Raw genomic sequence first — 17440 nt, forward strand, 5'->3', positions numbered from 1 at the left:
AACTCGACTGGCAGGTGGAGGCATAAAGCTGCAAGATGGTAATTCCAGTTTTTATCTGTTGTTACAGGTTTTCCATCGATCGGACCACAGACCAGGAGATGATCTTTCATATTGATCCTGATTCGGGTGCCATCACGCTGGGCAAGATTTTGGACCGGGAGACAGCAGGCTGGCACAATATCACTGTGAAAGCTGTCGAAGCAGGTACATTGCTTTCCATATCAAATTGAGCGTATCCCAGATAGGATTTGTACATCTTCATACTGCTGGGAAGAGACTGATATCATTTATTATCGAGTGACTTTTTCACCTTGCCAAGTTGCTGAAACTTCTCTGTGAAATCCATCTCAACACGTATGCACAATTAACTCTGGCAAGGCTTGTTTTCACTCTGTGCGAGACTTGTGAATCTTAACACGTCAAAACAAAGCATTAGAGAAACGCACCATCAAGCAGACGGCAATGAAATGAACAAATAATTAAAATTCAGCTTAATAATCTTTCAGAATTACAGTTAGTCTATCAATTTACAGGAAAAAATCGAAAAAACAATAACAAAACGGAGCTGAGGGGCAAGAACTGATACTACTATTAACTGATTTCTCTAAAAGAGAACACTTGCATGTGTTTGAACAATTCCTGGCCCAGTTTTAAAACAAGAAAGTTAAAATTGCTCTGATGGCTGGCGAGCTTTGTCTACATGCAGTGCCTGCCAGTGATGGAGACTGTACAAGTTGAATTAGCTGTCCAACATTTGCCGACTCCCACCAGGGGTGATAAGGGGTGACAGACAACCTCACACTGCTGTGCGTCATTAGCTACCAAAGCTTTTGGCACATTTTCAGCAGCAGAGTGTTGTGGCTTTTAGCTTTGAGAAAGACAAGGAAAGTAATGTACGGCGCAGCACTTAAATGCACGTAATAGTCTGTTGTAAACAAAATGTATCATCTGAGAACAAGACACAAGTGTCATGGGATGAAAATGGATTAATAACTCGTAATACTGGCACCTCTAAGTAGATGAAATAGACAATAATCTGCATTTAATGAAATTTATTTGTATAAGACAGTACAGGCAGAATGGACTGGTAGTGATAGTAGATTATGGATGAAAAGCATTTCATGTGATTCTTAACTGGTCCTGATTGAATATATGTCAACATTTAATAATAACGATTATTAATAAATGATGAAATGATAGTTAATTAAACTTTAGTCAGTTATTTTACTCTTATCAAATAATCATGGTTCCAATAATGGTTATATATGCTTTATTAGCCATATATCAAGCAGTTATTAGGTTTTATAAACACATGTTGCAACTTTATAATGACCATCTAAATAATGTTTATAGGTGCACTGCAGAGTATTTATTAACCATTTACAAAGTATCATGGACATGAGTTGCAACTTAACCATCCACATAATGTTTATAGGCAACATTTTCTAACTCCCAACTTGTCAAATACAGCAGCTTGGTCAGTGGCACTGCAGTTCAAACTATGATGCTCTAAGTACCCCTCTAGTGTCAGTTTTGCAGCTGCGATGCTCCTTGTTTAAACTAGTAGTTTATATGTAATGTCTGGGTAGACTTGCAAAATGCAGGCACAAACGCTAGTGAGGTAGTTTTTGAAAAGTGTGACATCACACCACGTCAGCCTCGCATGTTTGATGCCTTGATGCTTTTAATCTTAAAAGACAGAAAACTCATAAGACAGGTGTGGTCTTAACTTGCACTTTAATATTCAAAGTAATAAAGTATGAGCAAGAACTTGACATAGTGTCGAAAAACAAACAAACGAAAAACATTTCAAGCTCTCTTGGGGACCCTCTGATGGTCACAGGGCCAAGCAGGCGCTTAGTTGTTTTTTTTTCAAGTGAGGAAGTAGAATATCCGCAGTTCATGTAATCAGTTTTTTTAAGTTCTGGAAGACTGAATCATCACTAAAGCGTATGGGCCCCATCAGACAAAGTGTAGTTTTTGCACAGAGAAGCATCTTTTTCCAGTTGTGTTCTCGACATGATGAAACTCTTCATAAAATCAGTCCAACATTTGATCGTGTGGTCATCTGTAATTGACTAATGTGTGTAAACCTGCCAATGAACAGTGGTTTTATAACCTGAAATGATCCACAATTTAAGTGATAGTCTCTTCAACAAATAGCGCTACAACTCTTTCTTTGGATCACAAATATCTTTACTGTATATAGTCCAGCTTCCCAAGCAAAACAGCTGGTCAGTGGAAAACCCACAATGATCTGGTTGTCAGATGTTCGGCGGTCCCGTCAAGGACATTATTGTCCTCTGTGGTATCCATCAATGCACTGTCATAAATGTCATCCGTCTGATACCTGGGTGAAAATACAGTCATCATTTTATCGCTTGTCTTAGAGCTGACAAACACATCACTGAAAAAGAAGAAAGATCTTACATTTTTTCATCTCATTGGGTCCTTTTGTCATGGCAAAGAAAATGAAGAATGTAATAACTTGGGGGGGCTGGGAAGTTATTACTACACCATTAGAAGTAAACTTGAGAAAGAAGGAGGCCTGGTATTCCCCACTTTTTCAATCTCGTACAGATGAAGTGATTTTGGGATTGCAGTGAAAGCAGAGGAGATTGCATTCTGCATCTAACTGGTATCCACCATCGCACACAAGGAGCAATCAGAAAACAATGCACATAAACAAAGCTGATTTTAAATGTTTTCATATTTGTTCCTCTCTCATATAGCCTCAGACTGTGATTACTCCAATAATCAATACATCCAAAACTGAATCGTAAGCAGTCTCACCACAACACAAACATTAAGAAGAAATTAGACTGGAGTCTTTTTTTTTTTTTTTTTTTTTTTGGAGCCGTAATTCCCAGAGCAATTTGGACGCTTTTGTGCTCTGCCTCTTTGTGCTTGGCATTATGTCATAGACACATTTTAATGTTAATTGAACATTTAAAGCGGCCCTAACCCCTCCCATATCAGACATAAACACATGCCTGCACTTGATAGATAAAGCCTCTCACATCGCCTTCCAAGGAAACATCCGGACAGACGGAGTCAGTGGTCAACGCCATCAGAATTCCCATCCACAATGTTTCTTTATCGCCTGTTAGCTCACTGAGTCCTGAGAGCTGAAGACACACAGACAGGAGACAGAAAGAGAGAAAAAAAGGAGACACATACAAAGGAAAAAAAAAAAGCCACAAGAGAGATGGGAATAGAAGAGGAGGGGTGGGACTCGTGAAGCAGCTAGCTGGAGTATTTTAAGAAAGGACTTCATTTCCTCCATAATGATTTTGTTCTTCTTTTTTTGTTGGGTCCCTCTGCTCATTAAGGCTGCAGAGCCACAAGGTCAACTTGTCTGAGGACATTGTTAAAACTAGAGTTTTGTGGCACAACCCTTAATTATTCCCCCAGTCCATTACTGACCTTTGAACTATTGCATTTCCACTGTATCAGTATCGGACAAGTGACAACAGCTTTCTGACATCCGCGCCGTCTGCGCCCTGCGATTAACCCCGGCTACAAAACTGCAAGAAACGCACTAAATGTCAATTGGCGCCCATGTGTCTGTGGACTAAGTAAAGATGTTTCAAGTGCAACTGTACACTGTAAAAGTGTTTTTCAGTAGTAGTTTAAGTATTGTCCCATTCAGCTTTGTGCTTCAGTGATGACAGTCTATTTCTGTTGATTATAACATAATATTATAACTTGAAATTACATCCCCTTCCCTTAATCTGTTTGTCTTGTTTAAATAAAAGTGTCTCAGTTAGGTTTCTCTTTGTGTTGTGCATCTGACGTCATGAAATCTGTGTCTTTTCCAGTTTTTCCCCACTGCAGTTGAGTTACCATTTGTTAGATATAAAATGGTCCACCAGAAATTGTTAAATTGTGTTGTTTAAGTTTTCATAAACTCATTGAACAAAAATAGATTAAGTCAGGCTAATATTACGTCATGCTAACATTAGCATGAATTATATTCATGATATTTAACAAAGGCAAATAACACACTAAGGTTGCACTCATAGGGTTCCAAAAGGGTTCTTCCTGAAGGGCTGAGGTTCTACCCAGAACCATTTGCTTCTAAAGAACCATTTTTTGAAGAAAGGGTTTGTCAAGGGTTCCTTGTAAGACTAAGAGTTCCAGTAATGACTGTTTTCATCCAAAGAGCTCTTTTTGGACGATAGAGTTGTTCAGGGGCAGTGGTTAGCACTGCCGCCTCACAGCAAGAAGGTCCTGAGTTCGATCCCCCAGCTCCCCGGCTGGGGCAGGGCCTTTCTGTGTGGAGTTTGCATGTTCTCCCCGTGTCTGCGTGGGTTCTCTCCGGGTTCTTCGGCTTCCTCCCACAGTCCAAAGACATGCACGCTAGGTTAATTGGTGACTCTAAATTGCCCGTAGGTGTGAGTGTGAGTGGTTGTCTGTCTCTGTGTGTCAGCCCTGTGATGAACTGGCGACTTGTCCAGGGTGAACCCCGCCTCTCGCCCAATGTCAGCTGGGATAGACTCCAGCAGCCCGCGACCCTTACGGAATAAGCGGTTACAGAAAATGAATGAATGAATGAATGATTCTTGAAATCCTTTTAAGAACTCATTCATCAAAAGTTACATCAAGGATTCTTTGTACTATAATATGAAAATGTAGAACCTCATGAGTGTGTTCTAGATAAAACCCTTAAATTATGAAAAAGGCTCTCAGTAGCACCCCCTGAGTGGGTTCTAAATTAAACCCTTGTTAAAGAAAAAGGGTCTTGGTAGAACCCACTAGGTATGTTAGCACCCTTAAAAGGTGATAAGGTTCTGGATAGAGCCCCCAGATACAGTTCTGGGTGGAACCATTACACCATAGAAGGGTTCTCTTTAGAGCCATAGGGGGTTCTGGGTGAACCCTTTGACAGATGGTTCTAGTCAAGAACTCTCTGAAAGGGTTCCAGGTGGAACGTACAAGTGTTAACAAGTTAAGTAAATTTTTAAAGTTGGTTCAATAATCTCTTTTTTTCAGTGTATGAGCAGATTGTGTTGTGGTGATACCCCGCAAATCAAACACAAATACACATGCACACACGGCACGTCCTCAGATTCACCCAATTAAAAGTAGCAAACGCCAGCATCTCCTCCTGCAGACATTGTCACTGTAAAAGAGGAAACAAGCTCTCATCTGTATAGTGCTTGTCTCCCTTCCAGAGAACACAGAACCCCCTGAGTACAGGAGGAGCATTTAACTGCACTGTCACTAGCCAGGCTTTACTTCCTGACAGTCTTCTCCATAGAAACATATCAGGGTAAGTTAGAGTGACATATAATTTTCGAGAACTGATAGCAAGTATGATATCACCTTGCAAAACTGCTTTTTTACCCAGACAGGTAGGTGGAAAAAAAAGAGCATCACCCTGAGGGCAGAAAGATACCGAAGTAGCTGGAAAGTCTTTATCTCCTTCACTGTTGCAGTGAAGAGACATTTTCTACAGCATAACTTTTCTCACTCGCTGTCTGGCAAACAAATGCGCACTGTTTGATTTTTATGGCGCCGGAACATTATTCTCTCCCAACTCCAAATGAATCGCACACTTGTTGCAACATTGTGAAGGGAGATAAGTGTCTCTTTTCAATCAAAGTTGCAAAATGCAAAAGAAAAATGGATCTAAAGAGAGCAAAGCAAAAAAAACAGAAAGCAAGTCCTATTTGTGGAGTGCAATAAGTGGTTCACATCAAACTGGGAGTCAAAATGAGATGAAATTTGGTAAGAAAGTACTGAACAGGGATTGTTATTATGCACAACAGAGGGTTTAAAGTGCTTTGTTTGGATGAATGTAGTGGATGCTATTGCAGTGAAAAGCACATCTGTGGGGAGACGTAATAATGTGTAATCAGGGACCGGAGGTTGTGACCCGGCCGGTGTGTGCTGCTGGTCCATCCTGTTATATAATCACTCACATGTCCTCACTGTCAGGGTAGCTGCGGAGGAGGAGGAGATCCTGAATTCTCAAACAGCGTGTGTTTTGTTTTGCAGGTTGACATAATTAATTTGTCAAATGGTGGTCATGCATAGTATATGGGGGGCGCTTGTGGGAAATTTCTGGCACTCAAGGCCGCAGACTTGCTCACTTGCATTGTATTAGTCTCAGAATATGTCATCAGGGTTGTTGTTTGTATTGTGTATTGATGTTTTTTTATAGAGGAGTCTTCACTCTGATGAATATGAAGTGGACCTTTTGTTTGGTTGCCTCATCATCTGTCCCACGATGATTCAAACCCCACTCAGTGAATTTCAATGAAACACAGAAAACACTTGAGTGCAGCATGTTCATAATCACATGATTGCACTAATTACCATTACTTGTTTGACTGTTATGAAACTGTGCATCTTAACAAAGACCTACAGACCTGCCACCTCTTAATGAAGTGACATAAGTACGGTCAGTGTGGCCGAAATCTCATGAAATGCAGACAATATGAAAGAATTCACTCGGCCAAATCAAATTATGTGTTTGTGTGTTTTATTATGTGGCTAGATGGCAGTTAATGGCATCTAGCTAGCATGTCAAAACCAGGCTGGTTTCATTTAAGTTGGGCAGATTCCTCTTTCTAGTTAAATCCAAAAACAACAGTTACCTGATAAAAGCAGCGGTGGCACAGAACGAGCAACATTTTTCAGAGGCTAACGTTAATATGCAGAGAATGCCTCCACCAGCAGCCAGCCAAGTAGGCCTTCAGTTAGCAAAGAAGTGGAGTCAGTGGGAAATGAGAACAGCATATTATTCTGGAAGGATGTGAAATATCTTCACAGGAAAGCGTATGAAGAGTTTTCTAAACTCGGATTGCACCTCATTGCCAAGACCAAATAAGTGCTACGTCTATTGCATTACGGAGCCTATTCACAGTTTTCAGTCACCGGCAGAGGTGTGTTGGCAGAGACACTATAAGCTTATGATCACCACCTGTTTATTTCTCCATTTTCAAACAAACCAGGGATGTTGAACATTTTCTCCCTGGAAAGGGCAACTCTGGCAGCGTTACCCAGTTCTCTAAGAATGATACTGAGAAAACAGTCTTGTATTACATCGTTGTCATGTGGCCTGACATCAGCAAACTAAAAGGCAACTTACTCTTAACATATCGAGGCTGTGTTGATTCTTCAGAAGTGGGTTAGGGTTAGGGTTAGATAGTTAGGGTTTTTTGAAGTGGGCTGTATGTGGTCCTTTGATGGCTGTTGTTACACCTCAGTTTGGAGAAGCAGCAAGAGTACTGGTGTAGGAAGCTGAACAGTGTACTACTGTGAACAGGATCAGCAGCAGAACACATTTTAGCCACTTAAGAGAAGGCTAAACTAGGAAAAATCAATATCAGTTTGCTATATTTAGAATATTTTCACCTTTATACTTTGCTGTCAGACAGCCTTTTCCAATGTGAAACTGTCATTACATAAGCTGCTGTGTTCCTCTCTCCAAAGCCACCAGACTCCATTTGCAAAAACAGTAATTTTACCTTGCAGAACACGGGGGTTTGTCCTCTACTGCGAGCTGGGTGACCCTTTAAGACGCCAAAGTCACTCAATAACACAAAGAAACTTACAGATCGAGGCAGCGGTAGACAAGCAACTTCAATGTTATGCATGGTAAAGAAACTGTTTTTTTTCCAAAGGAGTCTGGTGGCTTTGGAAAGAGTCATACAATGAAAAATCCTGGGCCAAGATGGCGCAATAGAGATGGCAGCATGCAGGGAGTTCTGTACTCTTAGGCTAGTTTAGGTTCTCTTAGTTAGTTTTAGAGTTTTTAGTGTCTAGTTTAGTACTGGTGCAACAATAAACACCTTGAATGGCTCAAAAAAGAGCAGTTTTCCCATCAGAAAAGGCTGTCTGATGGCAAAGTAAAGGGGAAATTAGTCTAAATATAGTGTACACGTATAGTATTTGGAAACTGTCCACAGCAGTACATTGCTTATCTTCCTTGGCGTGCCTACTGTCATCTACTGTAGATAATGAATAAATACCTCATAAAACCCCACTTCAAAAATCTTGAACTACCTTTTTAAAGGCATGTCTGTTTTTTGTTTTCATAAAGTCATCTGCTTTTTGATATTTATGAGGCATCATTTAGTGTGTATAGTATTTTCTTTATAGTGTTTACACTCAGCATGTCTCTGGGTTGCTTTAATTGGTTGCTTGGTTGATCAGTCTCTTATCTTGCAAGCTGTCTCTCTGATGCATGTATTGTGGTTCATGTTAGAATTGAAACCAAGTTGTTTGAGCTCAACCGGTGTTAAGATGGAATGTCTTATTGGGATTTTATGTATTTGTTTGGTGTTATAGGTTTCACGAGATTGCTGTTTGCATTCATTTCCTCCTAGAAGGTTTTTGTCATGGAAATGAATGAAAAGCCTTTATGGCGCTGAGAAAACCAATGCATTCAGAAGCATGTTTTGATTCTCCTTTGTGTATCAGACACGTATGTAGTCTCAGTTGATAAACCTGTTTAATTCTAATAGAGGTGGAAATTATTTTCCTTATTAGTTTACTGAATATTGTAATAGAAAAGACTGGCTGTGACCGGATATGGGAATCAACACCTGAATCTGCTAGCTTTGGTGAAAACAATTGTTTTTGATAAGAGGTAATTGTGGAGGGTTTATTTTTCCTTTAGGCTTGAACCATATAATTTGACAATTTTAGTGAATATTTTCAATTATTTAGTATGTTCGGAGGGCCTTGAAATGTTTGTTTTGTTTACATGGGGGCATTTACAGCTGTTAGTTCTTAAACACACGATAACTCAAACTATAATAAAGAGATTTCAGTTGAACTTTGGTGGTAATATTGGAACTGCAGAAAAATGGCCGTAATACTTTGTAGCCCGTGCGCCTACACGACTGGGCCTCTGGCTCAGTAAAGAGACCAGAAGCAGAGACTGTAGACTACATTTGTATCCTCATTTTCCACTCCTGACAAAAGTGACATTTTAAACCAAACCGTTTCCTCCAGCAAAGAAGATGAACCATTTGGTCTCAAGGAGCATGACACTCCGTACACACACACACACACACACACACACACACATATATGCAGGCACACACATGCATACAAAGACATGCACACACACTCTGACATCCTCTCGCTGTCTTCCCTGAAGTTATGTCAGTATAATTCAGTGCCTGAGAGATCTACTATACAGTTGTTCGGAAGGATTCGCAACAGCTGGTGAGTGCCGCACAGATGCAGACCATGCCAATAATCTGTTGAAATCCTTTTATTCTTCTTCCCTATCTGCAGACAGATTTAGAACAGCGCCACTTGGTCCAGATGAATGAACCTGTCTCACTGAATAACTCTTTTCCCACATGGAGGGAGTTTTGGGGTGGGGAGGGGCGGGGCGTTCTCACATTGTTTCATCTGTTTTCAATCCTGGGAATTGAAATGTAAAATGTGTAACATCTGATGATTGCTGGTTTTCATTCTGGCACAGCGGGGACAGCAGCATAATGTGAAGACAAAATTAGAAGAAGAAGGAGAAGAGAGGAGATATCTAGCGCTGGTGGAGCTCTCTGTGCGTTTACGTTCTTGCTGCTCTGGCAAAAAGCAGTCAATTAAAACCCTGCATTGATGTGAGGATTATGCTATTAGTTGAGACCAGCATTCTCATTAGCAGCTGTGCCACTGTTGGGCAGAACTGTGCGGTGAGATAGAGAGCTTGAGAGTCTGTCTGCAAGAGTCTGTTTGATTATCGGGTTGCCTGTCTTGTCTTTTTCCTCTATCCGGCCTGTGGCTCACCTGTACCTCAGCCGTCCTGCTCACAGTCGGATGAAAATCACAGACATGGTGCCTCTGTGTTCACCCATAAGTTTCTGTTGTACCTTTTGAAGCCTGACTTTTACCCTTGACAGTGTTTTGGGAAACACTGCTGGAGCCAGAAAATAAAAATATAAGTAACAAAGAGGAAACTGGGTAGAGCTGAGGTGGGGCAAGACTGCAGCAATAACCATGACTGAGTGTGGGGGAGATTTGACATTTAAAGCAAACATGCCTCCAAATATATCACTCTTTATTTTCTTTATGGAACAGTCATTTCAAAAATTAACTATGAAGACACAAATTAGAGGGAAGTGACTATTGACACCCAGAGACCCTGCGAATAAAAGACTGACTTTGTAGAGAGAAGCTGAAGCTACTTCAGTCCAGTCTCCAGCGCCATTAGAACACCAAGTAGCAATCATCAAAAATAAGATAATTCATTAGCAGAGCTACCACTGTTTTTGGCAGAGTGCCTTTTAAGCCTATTTTTACTCTCAGCATATTAAATGCAGCAGTTTGGTCAGTTCTCCTACTCTATTGTAATTTCAGGAGGCGTTCCTCTGGTGTTTTGCCAGAAAATGCCATTGAAGTCAGGTGAAACCAGCAGTCAATGTTTCCCTGTCGGCATCTGTAGAATATGTCACAGACATTAAAAAAACAAGTGAAGGGCAGTATTTTTCAGGTGTGCTCTCTCTTTTTCTCCCTCTGAACGGTGTGCATGCTTTGTGGTTACAACTTTTCCTCCATTCACAACTCTTCTACTCAAAGATAGGCCTGGCAGTAGCAGTGCTGCAGCAGCAGTGCTGTCTGTGTACACATCACATACACAGGTAGTAGTGTGGCCTGGGCACTTTGCAAGTAAAGTTACATACATTAAACGTAAGTAACTTGTGTTTTTTTTTAATTTTTTATATCTTATATCTAAAAATGATCTTTTCCTGAACCTAATCAAGTAGACTTTTGCCTTTAATTTGAAAATTATTATGAAACATTCATATTTTATATATATTTTGAATATATGTATATGCAGAGCTCTGCATGTGCAACGCTGACACTAGAGGGGTATCTACAGTGTCATAGCTTGAAGCCATATTGGCATATTCGAAGACTTGGGAGTGAGAATGTGTTGATTTATTTACAGTAGCAAAACTGGAAGTATTGTGAGGGCAATGACTGTCAGCATTTGTGTATTTTAACCATGACATGATCTTTCCCTAACTTTAACCTTGACTGTAAGACTTTTCTAAACTTCGCTGAGTTGTCGTCATTGCCCACATTTATCCATACCTGTGTGCTAGGGATAACACATCAGATAACACTTACAAGTTGATGTTTTTTGTTTTTTTATGAGGACTTGTTGTGTGAACCTGCTGTTTGGACATTAAGCTCAGACTTCCAAAGGTTACGATGACTTAGAACTACTACTAATAACTACTTATTCATTAGAATTGCAAACACTACCCTCAATCACTCAACAGTATTAATTAGTTTCTACATATAAATGCATCAGTAATTTCACAATGTGAAGGTACTCATTCTTAAGAGTGAGTTCAGTTAATTGCACTTATTCTCTGCTATATTTACATAATTACAGCAATTTAAATTCATCCAGTGGAGCTCTTTTTACTGCAAGGATTTGACGGTGTTTTCCCACCACGAGGTTATTGTCAGTAGCTGCATGTTGTTACATAGGGTGCGCGAACTGTGTGGTGACAGCTGTGTATACTGATTTATTCATAAGCTATGTACTCTAATTAACTAGGATGTCCAGACCAACACTTGAAGCAACCAGATCACTCATTTAACACAGAGATAATGTTCTCTTTCTACTTTTCTGTCACACTCATTTCTCACATGCATTCGCACACGCACATAAACGCACATGCACATGCTAGAGGCCTCAGGCTCCCTTCTGTACTGTAGGCTACATAATGTTTTATGAGTAAAATGGAAATTCCATCAGACATTATCATATGATTAAGAATGGGAATTAAGATTCAAGGGGAAGTCGTGCTAATTTGAAGTGGGTTTTGATTGTACTAATTACATAATCTTCTCCACTCCCACGTTTACATTCTGGCCCATTAAGAAAAATGTCTTGAGAGAGCGTTATGCTGTTATTCCTCCTGTTTTATCTGGTTTTTAAAGTGGCATGAGAAATAAAACATTACAGCACTACATTTGCAATTTTGTCAAAAGCATTTATTTGTCATTATCATTGTGCTGAGGTGTACCTCTTGCACTCAGACTATTAAACAGCTAAATACAGTGGTGTCATTATCAGATAGTGAGGACCTAGAGACAAAAATGGAGTCTTTGGTACCATTTTCATGTCACTCACTGGTGCCAGAAAGTGTTATTCAGGTAATGGGTGTAATTTGTGCAGGCATTAGATTAAAATCCTTCAGCACTTAGCCACAATGCTAAACCAACTGTCTGCTTCCTTGTGGAAAATTGCATCCATCTGAGTCTCCGAGTCTTGCTTCGTATCTGAAGACAGACATGGAGAGGTCTTGCCCATGGACTCTTAGAGTTCTATCTTAAGCCCGGTGCAAAGCAGCGCATAGTGCAGCACGTTTGTCGCTATTTTCTGAAAAAGACCAGAACCCACGTTGTGTAAGTAACAGATGTACTTGCACTGATCTGTGTGCCCAGGAATGTGCTCATCTTAAATTAAGGTGTGGTCAGGCACATTGTTGGTGCATTGCTATCTTGAGGCAGCAGAGTAAATGTACCACTGACCAACAAAAACCTGGTCTCAAGTCGATGGCACAGTATTTTCTTGCTATTTAAAGGTAATGTGCCTAAGTTTTTTTTTTCAGGACATTGCAGTTAATCCGTGGAATCCTGTGTATTTATGCACAAAGCACAGCCGCTGTAATTTTAATTGAATGTTAAAATCTGACAGGATTGGTCAAGATTTCATTTTAATGAATGTCTTGAATGTCTTGTGTTCTATGCATCCAAAACATCTAACACACAGTCAGAGTTCATAGAGTCAAATAGTTTGGAGTAAAGCAGCCACTGAAATCCAGACTTTCATCAGAGCTGTCTAAAAAATTATTTCCTCTGCAGCGTTTTCTCTGTCCTCTTGAGCTTATAACTACGTTCAAGTGTTTTCAAGCAGATTACTTCTTTATTGTGTTTTGTATTGATGTATGAGTGTTTTACTTTACTGATTAGAGAGGCTGATTTCAGTAATTAACATAGTAATGTTAGCATGCATGCATGTCGCAGAAGTCATGCCGCTGACATGCTTCATCCTATTCCACCCACCTGCCACCCATCTGCTATTAATCACATTGTTTTTTTTGATCCAGCCTACAGATAAACTGCAGTGCCTGCATCACTACAAGTGGGCCATTTCAGCATCTTTGTTTGCTTCTCCAGCCTGCCGAATCCGCCATTATAGCCATAGCAATGCCCCTGAGGCAGGTGCGCCTGGTTCTTAAAGGGAATGGTAGATTTCAATATGATTAGTTTAATTCATGTTACACTCAAAACACACCTATAATTGAGAAGCAAAATGCAGCCCCTTTTCAGCCCCTTTGCCTTACATTGCTTACCGCTTTACTTTGATTTTACACCATTTAAATAGCAAAGTGGAGTTAAACACACCATAAATACGCTTTTGCCATGCACTTCAAACCGTGCGCTATAGATTGTCAAACTATGGCCCTCAAACCTTGTATGGCAAAATTATCACGTCAGCAGCATCTGCAGCCCTCCGTCAATGTCTACACTGGATCTGTTCAACCGAAGAGCTTTTGTGTGGCCGGTTGCCTTTTGACAGTGCTCACAGCCCAGCACACAATCCCTGTAGTTAGTGGACAAGATTGAAATGTAAAAATATGCTATGGCTTGCAGTTATGTGCGTAAAGCGGGTCATTACGCAGCCTGTGTGGAGAGCTTTTGAACGCATATCTGTACAGCTGGATGCACACAAGATGGATGACTGGAAACTGTGATTGAAATGCCTCCAGTGTGGACAGCCTGCGACTTGAGAAACACTCCAAACAGGATCAGAACCTCGGTCGCTCAGTTGCCAGGCAGTGATGCCATGTGTGGCTCTCTTACCACCCACTTTATCCAACCACTACTCATAGTGACTGATTTATGTCACACTGTCAGTCACTTGATATTTTTTGTTGTAAATACAGCTAAAATGTCATGCAAAGACGAATCTGCCACAGCTTTTCATACTATTAATTATGTGTGCAGACAGATGTCACTCATCTGTTTTCTTTCCATCCCCTCTGTAGATAACCACACCATGGCGTCCCACTCAGCAGTGAGCATTCGGATTCTGGACGTAAATGACAATCCTCCTGAGCTGGCCACTCCGTATGAAGCCTCTATATGCGAAGATGCCAAACCGGGCCAGGTAAGTTTTTAATCTATACTTTTAGAAACTGAAAATGAAGCCAGCAAAACTAACTCAAGATGTCTGTTTGCTGTGGAACAACTTAAAGGTGAACATGTTGTTGATCAAGTTATCATTGAGGTCGGTGATGATAAGGAAAGCAGGAGTTAGGGCGCTTGAAAACAGCGTACCAAAGCATTAAATATTATCATAAGGAAAATGAATCTATAATAATGCCACAAAGAAATGGTTTGAAAGGAAAGCCCACGCAGCACTGAGCATAACACATTTATTAGTGCACAAAACTTAGAATTAATTATCAATGTGAAATGAGCTGAAGAGTACTCAGCTGTGGGTGCTATATTAGAACGTCGATGATTTTGTCTCGCACCGTACGCATTAATCACAATAATACTGTAGGGTGAAGTGGATATGTTATGATATTCACACATTAATTAACTCAAAAGCAAACATAGTCATGTCAATCACTTTACACATCACATGAAGAATTACTAAAGTAAAGAGAGAAAAACAGTCAATAATAAAGCTTAAAAAGTTCCTCTAGTCTAAAAAGCCATGTTGTGAGAGCTAATTTATCTTAAATGAGTCACGCAGCGATGCAGAATAGAAGCAAAGACAAAGATCTCGACACAGAAGAAGTGTGTGGATCAACTTCACTGGAGGTGTCTGATACTGAGAACGAGTATCTTTTGTTCTGTAAGCTCGTTTGATTTAGATTAAATTGGTGAGTCACAGATAGCAGCATGGTCTCCGGCTTGTCTTTAAATTACTATTTTTTTCCTGCTCCACACAAGGCCTGAACGGTTATTATAAAAAGTGAATTATGTTGAATGTGCACTATTCTTAATTTAGACACCAGCATTAAGACTCCCAGGTGTTACATTTACCATGACAGACTTTGAAAGTGATGCAGCCATTCTGTAATATGTGATTATTACTCGCAGGCCTGCTGTGGTAGTAGGTGTTACTGGTATTAAACAGTGTTTGAACATACACCAACTACATTAATTGCCCACCACCCCTCACCATAAACATGTTATCAGTACATACCAGACAACAGACACTACAGTTGTAAACTGAAAATGTCTACTCTGTACAGCAGCAGCAGAGTGACAGCACAGAGTAGAGGCTCTGGACAAAAAAAGCTTTTGTTATTAAGAAGCAAAATCAGGTTGTTGTTTTTTCATTAGCAGTAACTTAACAAGACAGCTCAAACCGAGCATGAAATAGTAAAAGAAAGAAGAAAAGAAACTAAACTTAAAACCTCAGAGATTCAGTTAGAAGCTACAAAAGTACACATGAGGCTTTCTGGCAGACATCGACAAGGAGTCAAAGGTCTCTAGTTGCATAGCTGAGAGCAGGAATCCTTCCTCTGAACCTGGAAATTAACAGATTTAAAAACATCCAGGAGGACGACAGGTTATGTAAGTTGTAGGAGAAGTTGAGAATAAGTCACATTTACTTTCTTCTCTCTTTCCTTCCTTCCTTTTCATGTTGAGTCAAGAATCCTGATATTTAATAAAGTGTCTGTTCAAAATCCAGAAATGTTCTGGTGATCTGATGATGATAAAATGGAATAGTTATTTAATTTTAATGTTCATAAGTTGGCTAATTTTGTTTTCTAAAGTTTTGAAAAGTGCAGCCATGGGTTATTTGTTTTACATTAATTGTAATTTAAGTGGCTACTCTGGTTTCTGGTCTGTTTTTGTGTCTTGCAAGCCTGTTTGGCCTGGGCACATGGCTTGTGCATGACACAATATTAAAAATATATTCATTGATTCATTCATTCATGACAAAACAGAATAGCAAACTTGTCTACTGGCAAAGGGAAAGAGTTTATTTCCTATTTCAAGCATGATTAACTGTGTTTGAAAAAATATGCATATGTGTGCTAATTCTGATGTAAAAACAGTATAACAGAAGTCAGATGTCACTGTAGGCTAATCATAGCTTGACATGTCGTTGTTTGACAACTAGATATGGGTGTACACTCTGACATCCACTGGAAGGTTAATCATACAGAGTGCCAACATTGTCAAACAGTCGTGGGATGTGAACAGACAAGAGTATTCTATTGTTCAAAACATCACCATGAAGGCGTTAGCTGGTGCTAATTTAAGAAAAAAAAAAAACTAGGGTTAGGGTTACTTTACAGTTTGTCTGTGGATGTCAGCTACAATTGTTTTATAGACGTGACAACTCGAAAATTAAAAATAAACCAACCGTCTTGGCATTTGCCTTGGTTTAAAGTAAGGGGAAGAACCAAAGATCCAAGCCAAAATTCAGTGCTCTAACATTACAGATATTGAACGTCATCACTTATATCTTTTCTAAAATGTCAAGTCAGATTATCTCAGATTTCAGTGATGTTATAAACACAACAACAACAACAAAAAACACATTAAAATTAACAAAAAAACAAAACAAAACACAAAGCAAATGACCATATCACACTGTATTGTTGTATGTTGAGAGTGGGGATTCAGTCTTTGCCTTGGGATCACATACAGAAGAGTAATCTAAATTCAAGGTTAACATAGCGTTTTCCAGAACTTTTGATTTGATCTCAAGTTGCTCAGGTGTCAACACATGAGTTCCTTTCCCGTGGTGACAAAGGCGGAGCCAGTAGGTGAACCTCTAGTAAAGAATGTTTTATCACAATAATCTCAAAATATTTACATCTGTATTGATATTTTGTTGCACTCATACTCGCCAGTCGGTCTTGTCTTTCAGTAACTGCCTTTTTGCAGTCATTGAGTGCTTTCAGTTGCACAGTTATCACAGTTATCAACCTGCCACTTCATAAAAGCATTTATAACTCAGCTTTTGGGCAAAAACACAATTTTCCAAGGAGGGTCAGAAAGAGAGCCAGAAACAAACTGTTTTCCGATATGAATTTTATTTATTTTCTCTGTTTTTTTCATGCTGGATGCAGATTAAAAGTCAGTAAGATTAATATTTCACAGATTTCAAGATTGGATTTCTGTCTGTGTCAGCAATGTGCTTTTTCAAACTAAACACAATACATTTTGGGAATTTGCATTTGATTGGGTTCATAGTTTGTGTGAGTATTCTGCCTTCTAAACGTTTTTTTGTGTACCATTTAACAGAAGTAGGAATAAATCACACATATGCTCAAGTCATAGTCTTCAAATCTCAAAAAAGTCCCGGGTTTTGTTGGTGAGAATCAAGCAAGTCAAGTCGAGTCCTGACTGGAAACAAAGTGAGTCTTGTCTTTTTTCAGATTAAGCAAGTCAAGTTACACAAAATTCTGATGAG

General features: G+C 39.6%; 1 protein-coding gene across 1 annotated transcript in view; it reads left to right on the forward strand.

The window, feature by feature from the left end:
- cdh22 (cadherin 22) overlaps positions 1–17440 on the forward strand; it is a 113006-nt gene that overhangs the window by 57291 nt on the left and 38275 nt on the right. The window contains exons 7-8 of the mRNA XM_084737797.1: positions 68–204; positions 14040–14161. Coding sequence (XP_084593923.1) covers positions 68–204; positions 14040–14161 — 259 coding nt within the window. The remainder of the gene's footprint in view (positions 1–67; positions 205–14039; positions 14162–17440) is intronic.

The sequence above is a fragment of the Lutjanus erythropterus genome, chromosome 2 (assembly GCF_056507025.1).
Source record: "Lutjanus erythropterus isolate fLutEry1 chromosome 2, fLutEry1.hap2, whole genome shotgun sequence".
Lineage (NCBI taxonomy): Eukaryota > Metazoa > Chordata > Actinopteri > Lutjaniformes > Lutjanidae > Lutjanus > Lutjanus erythropterus.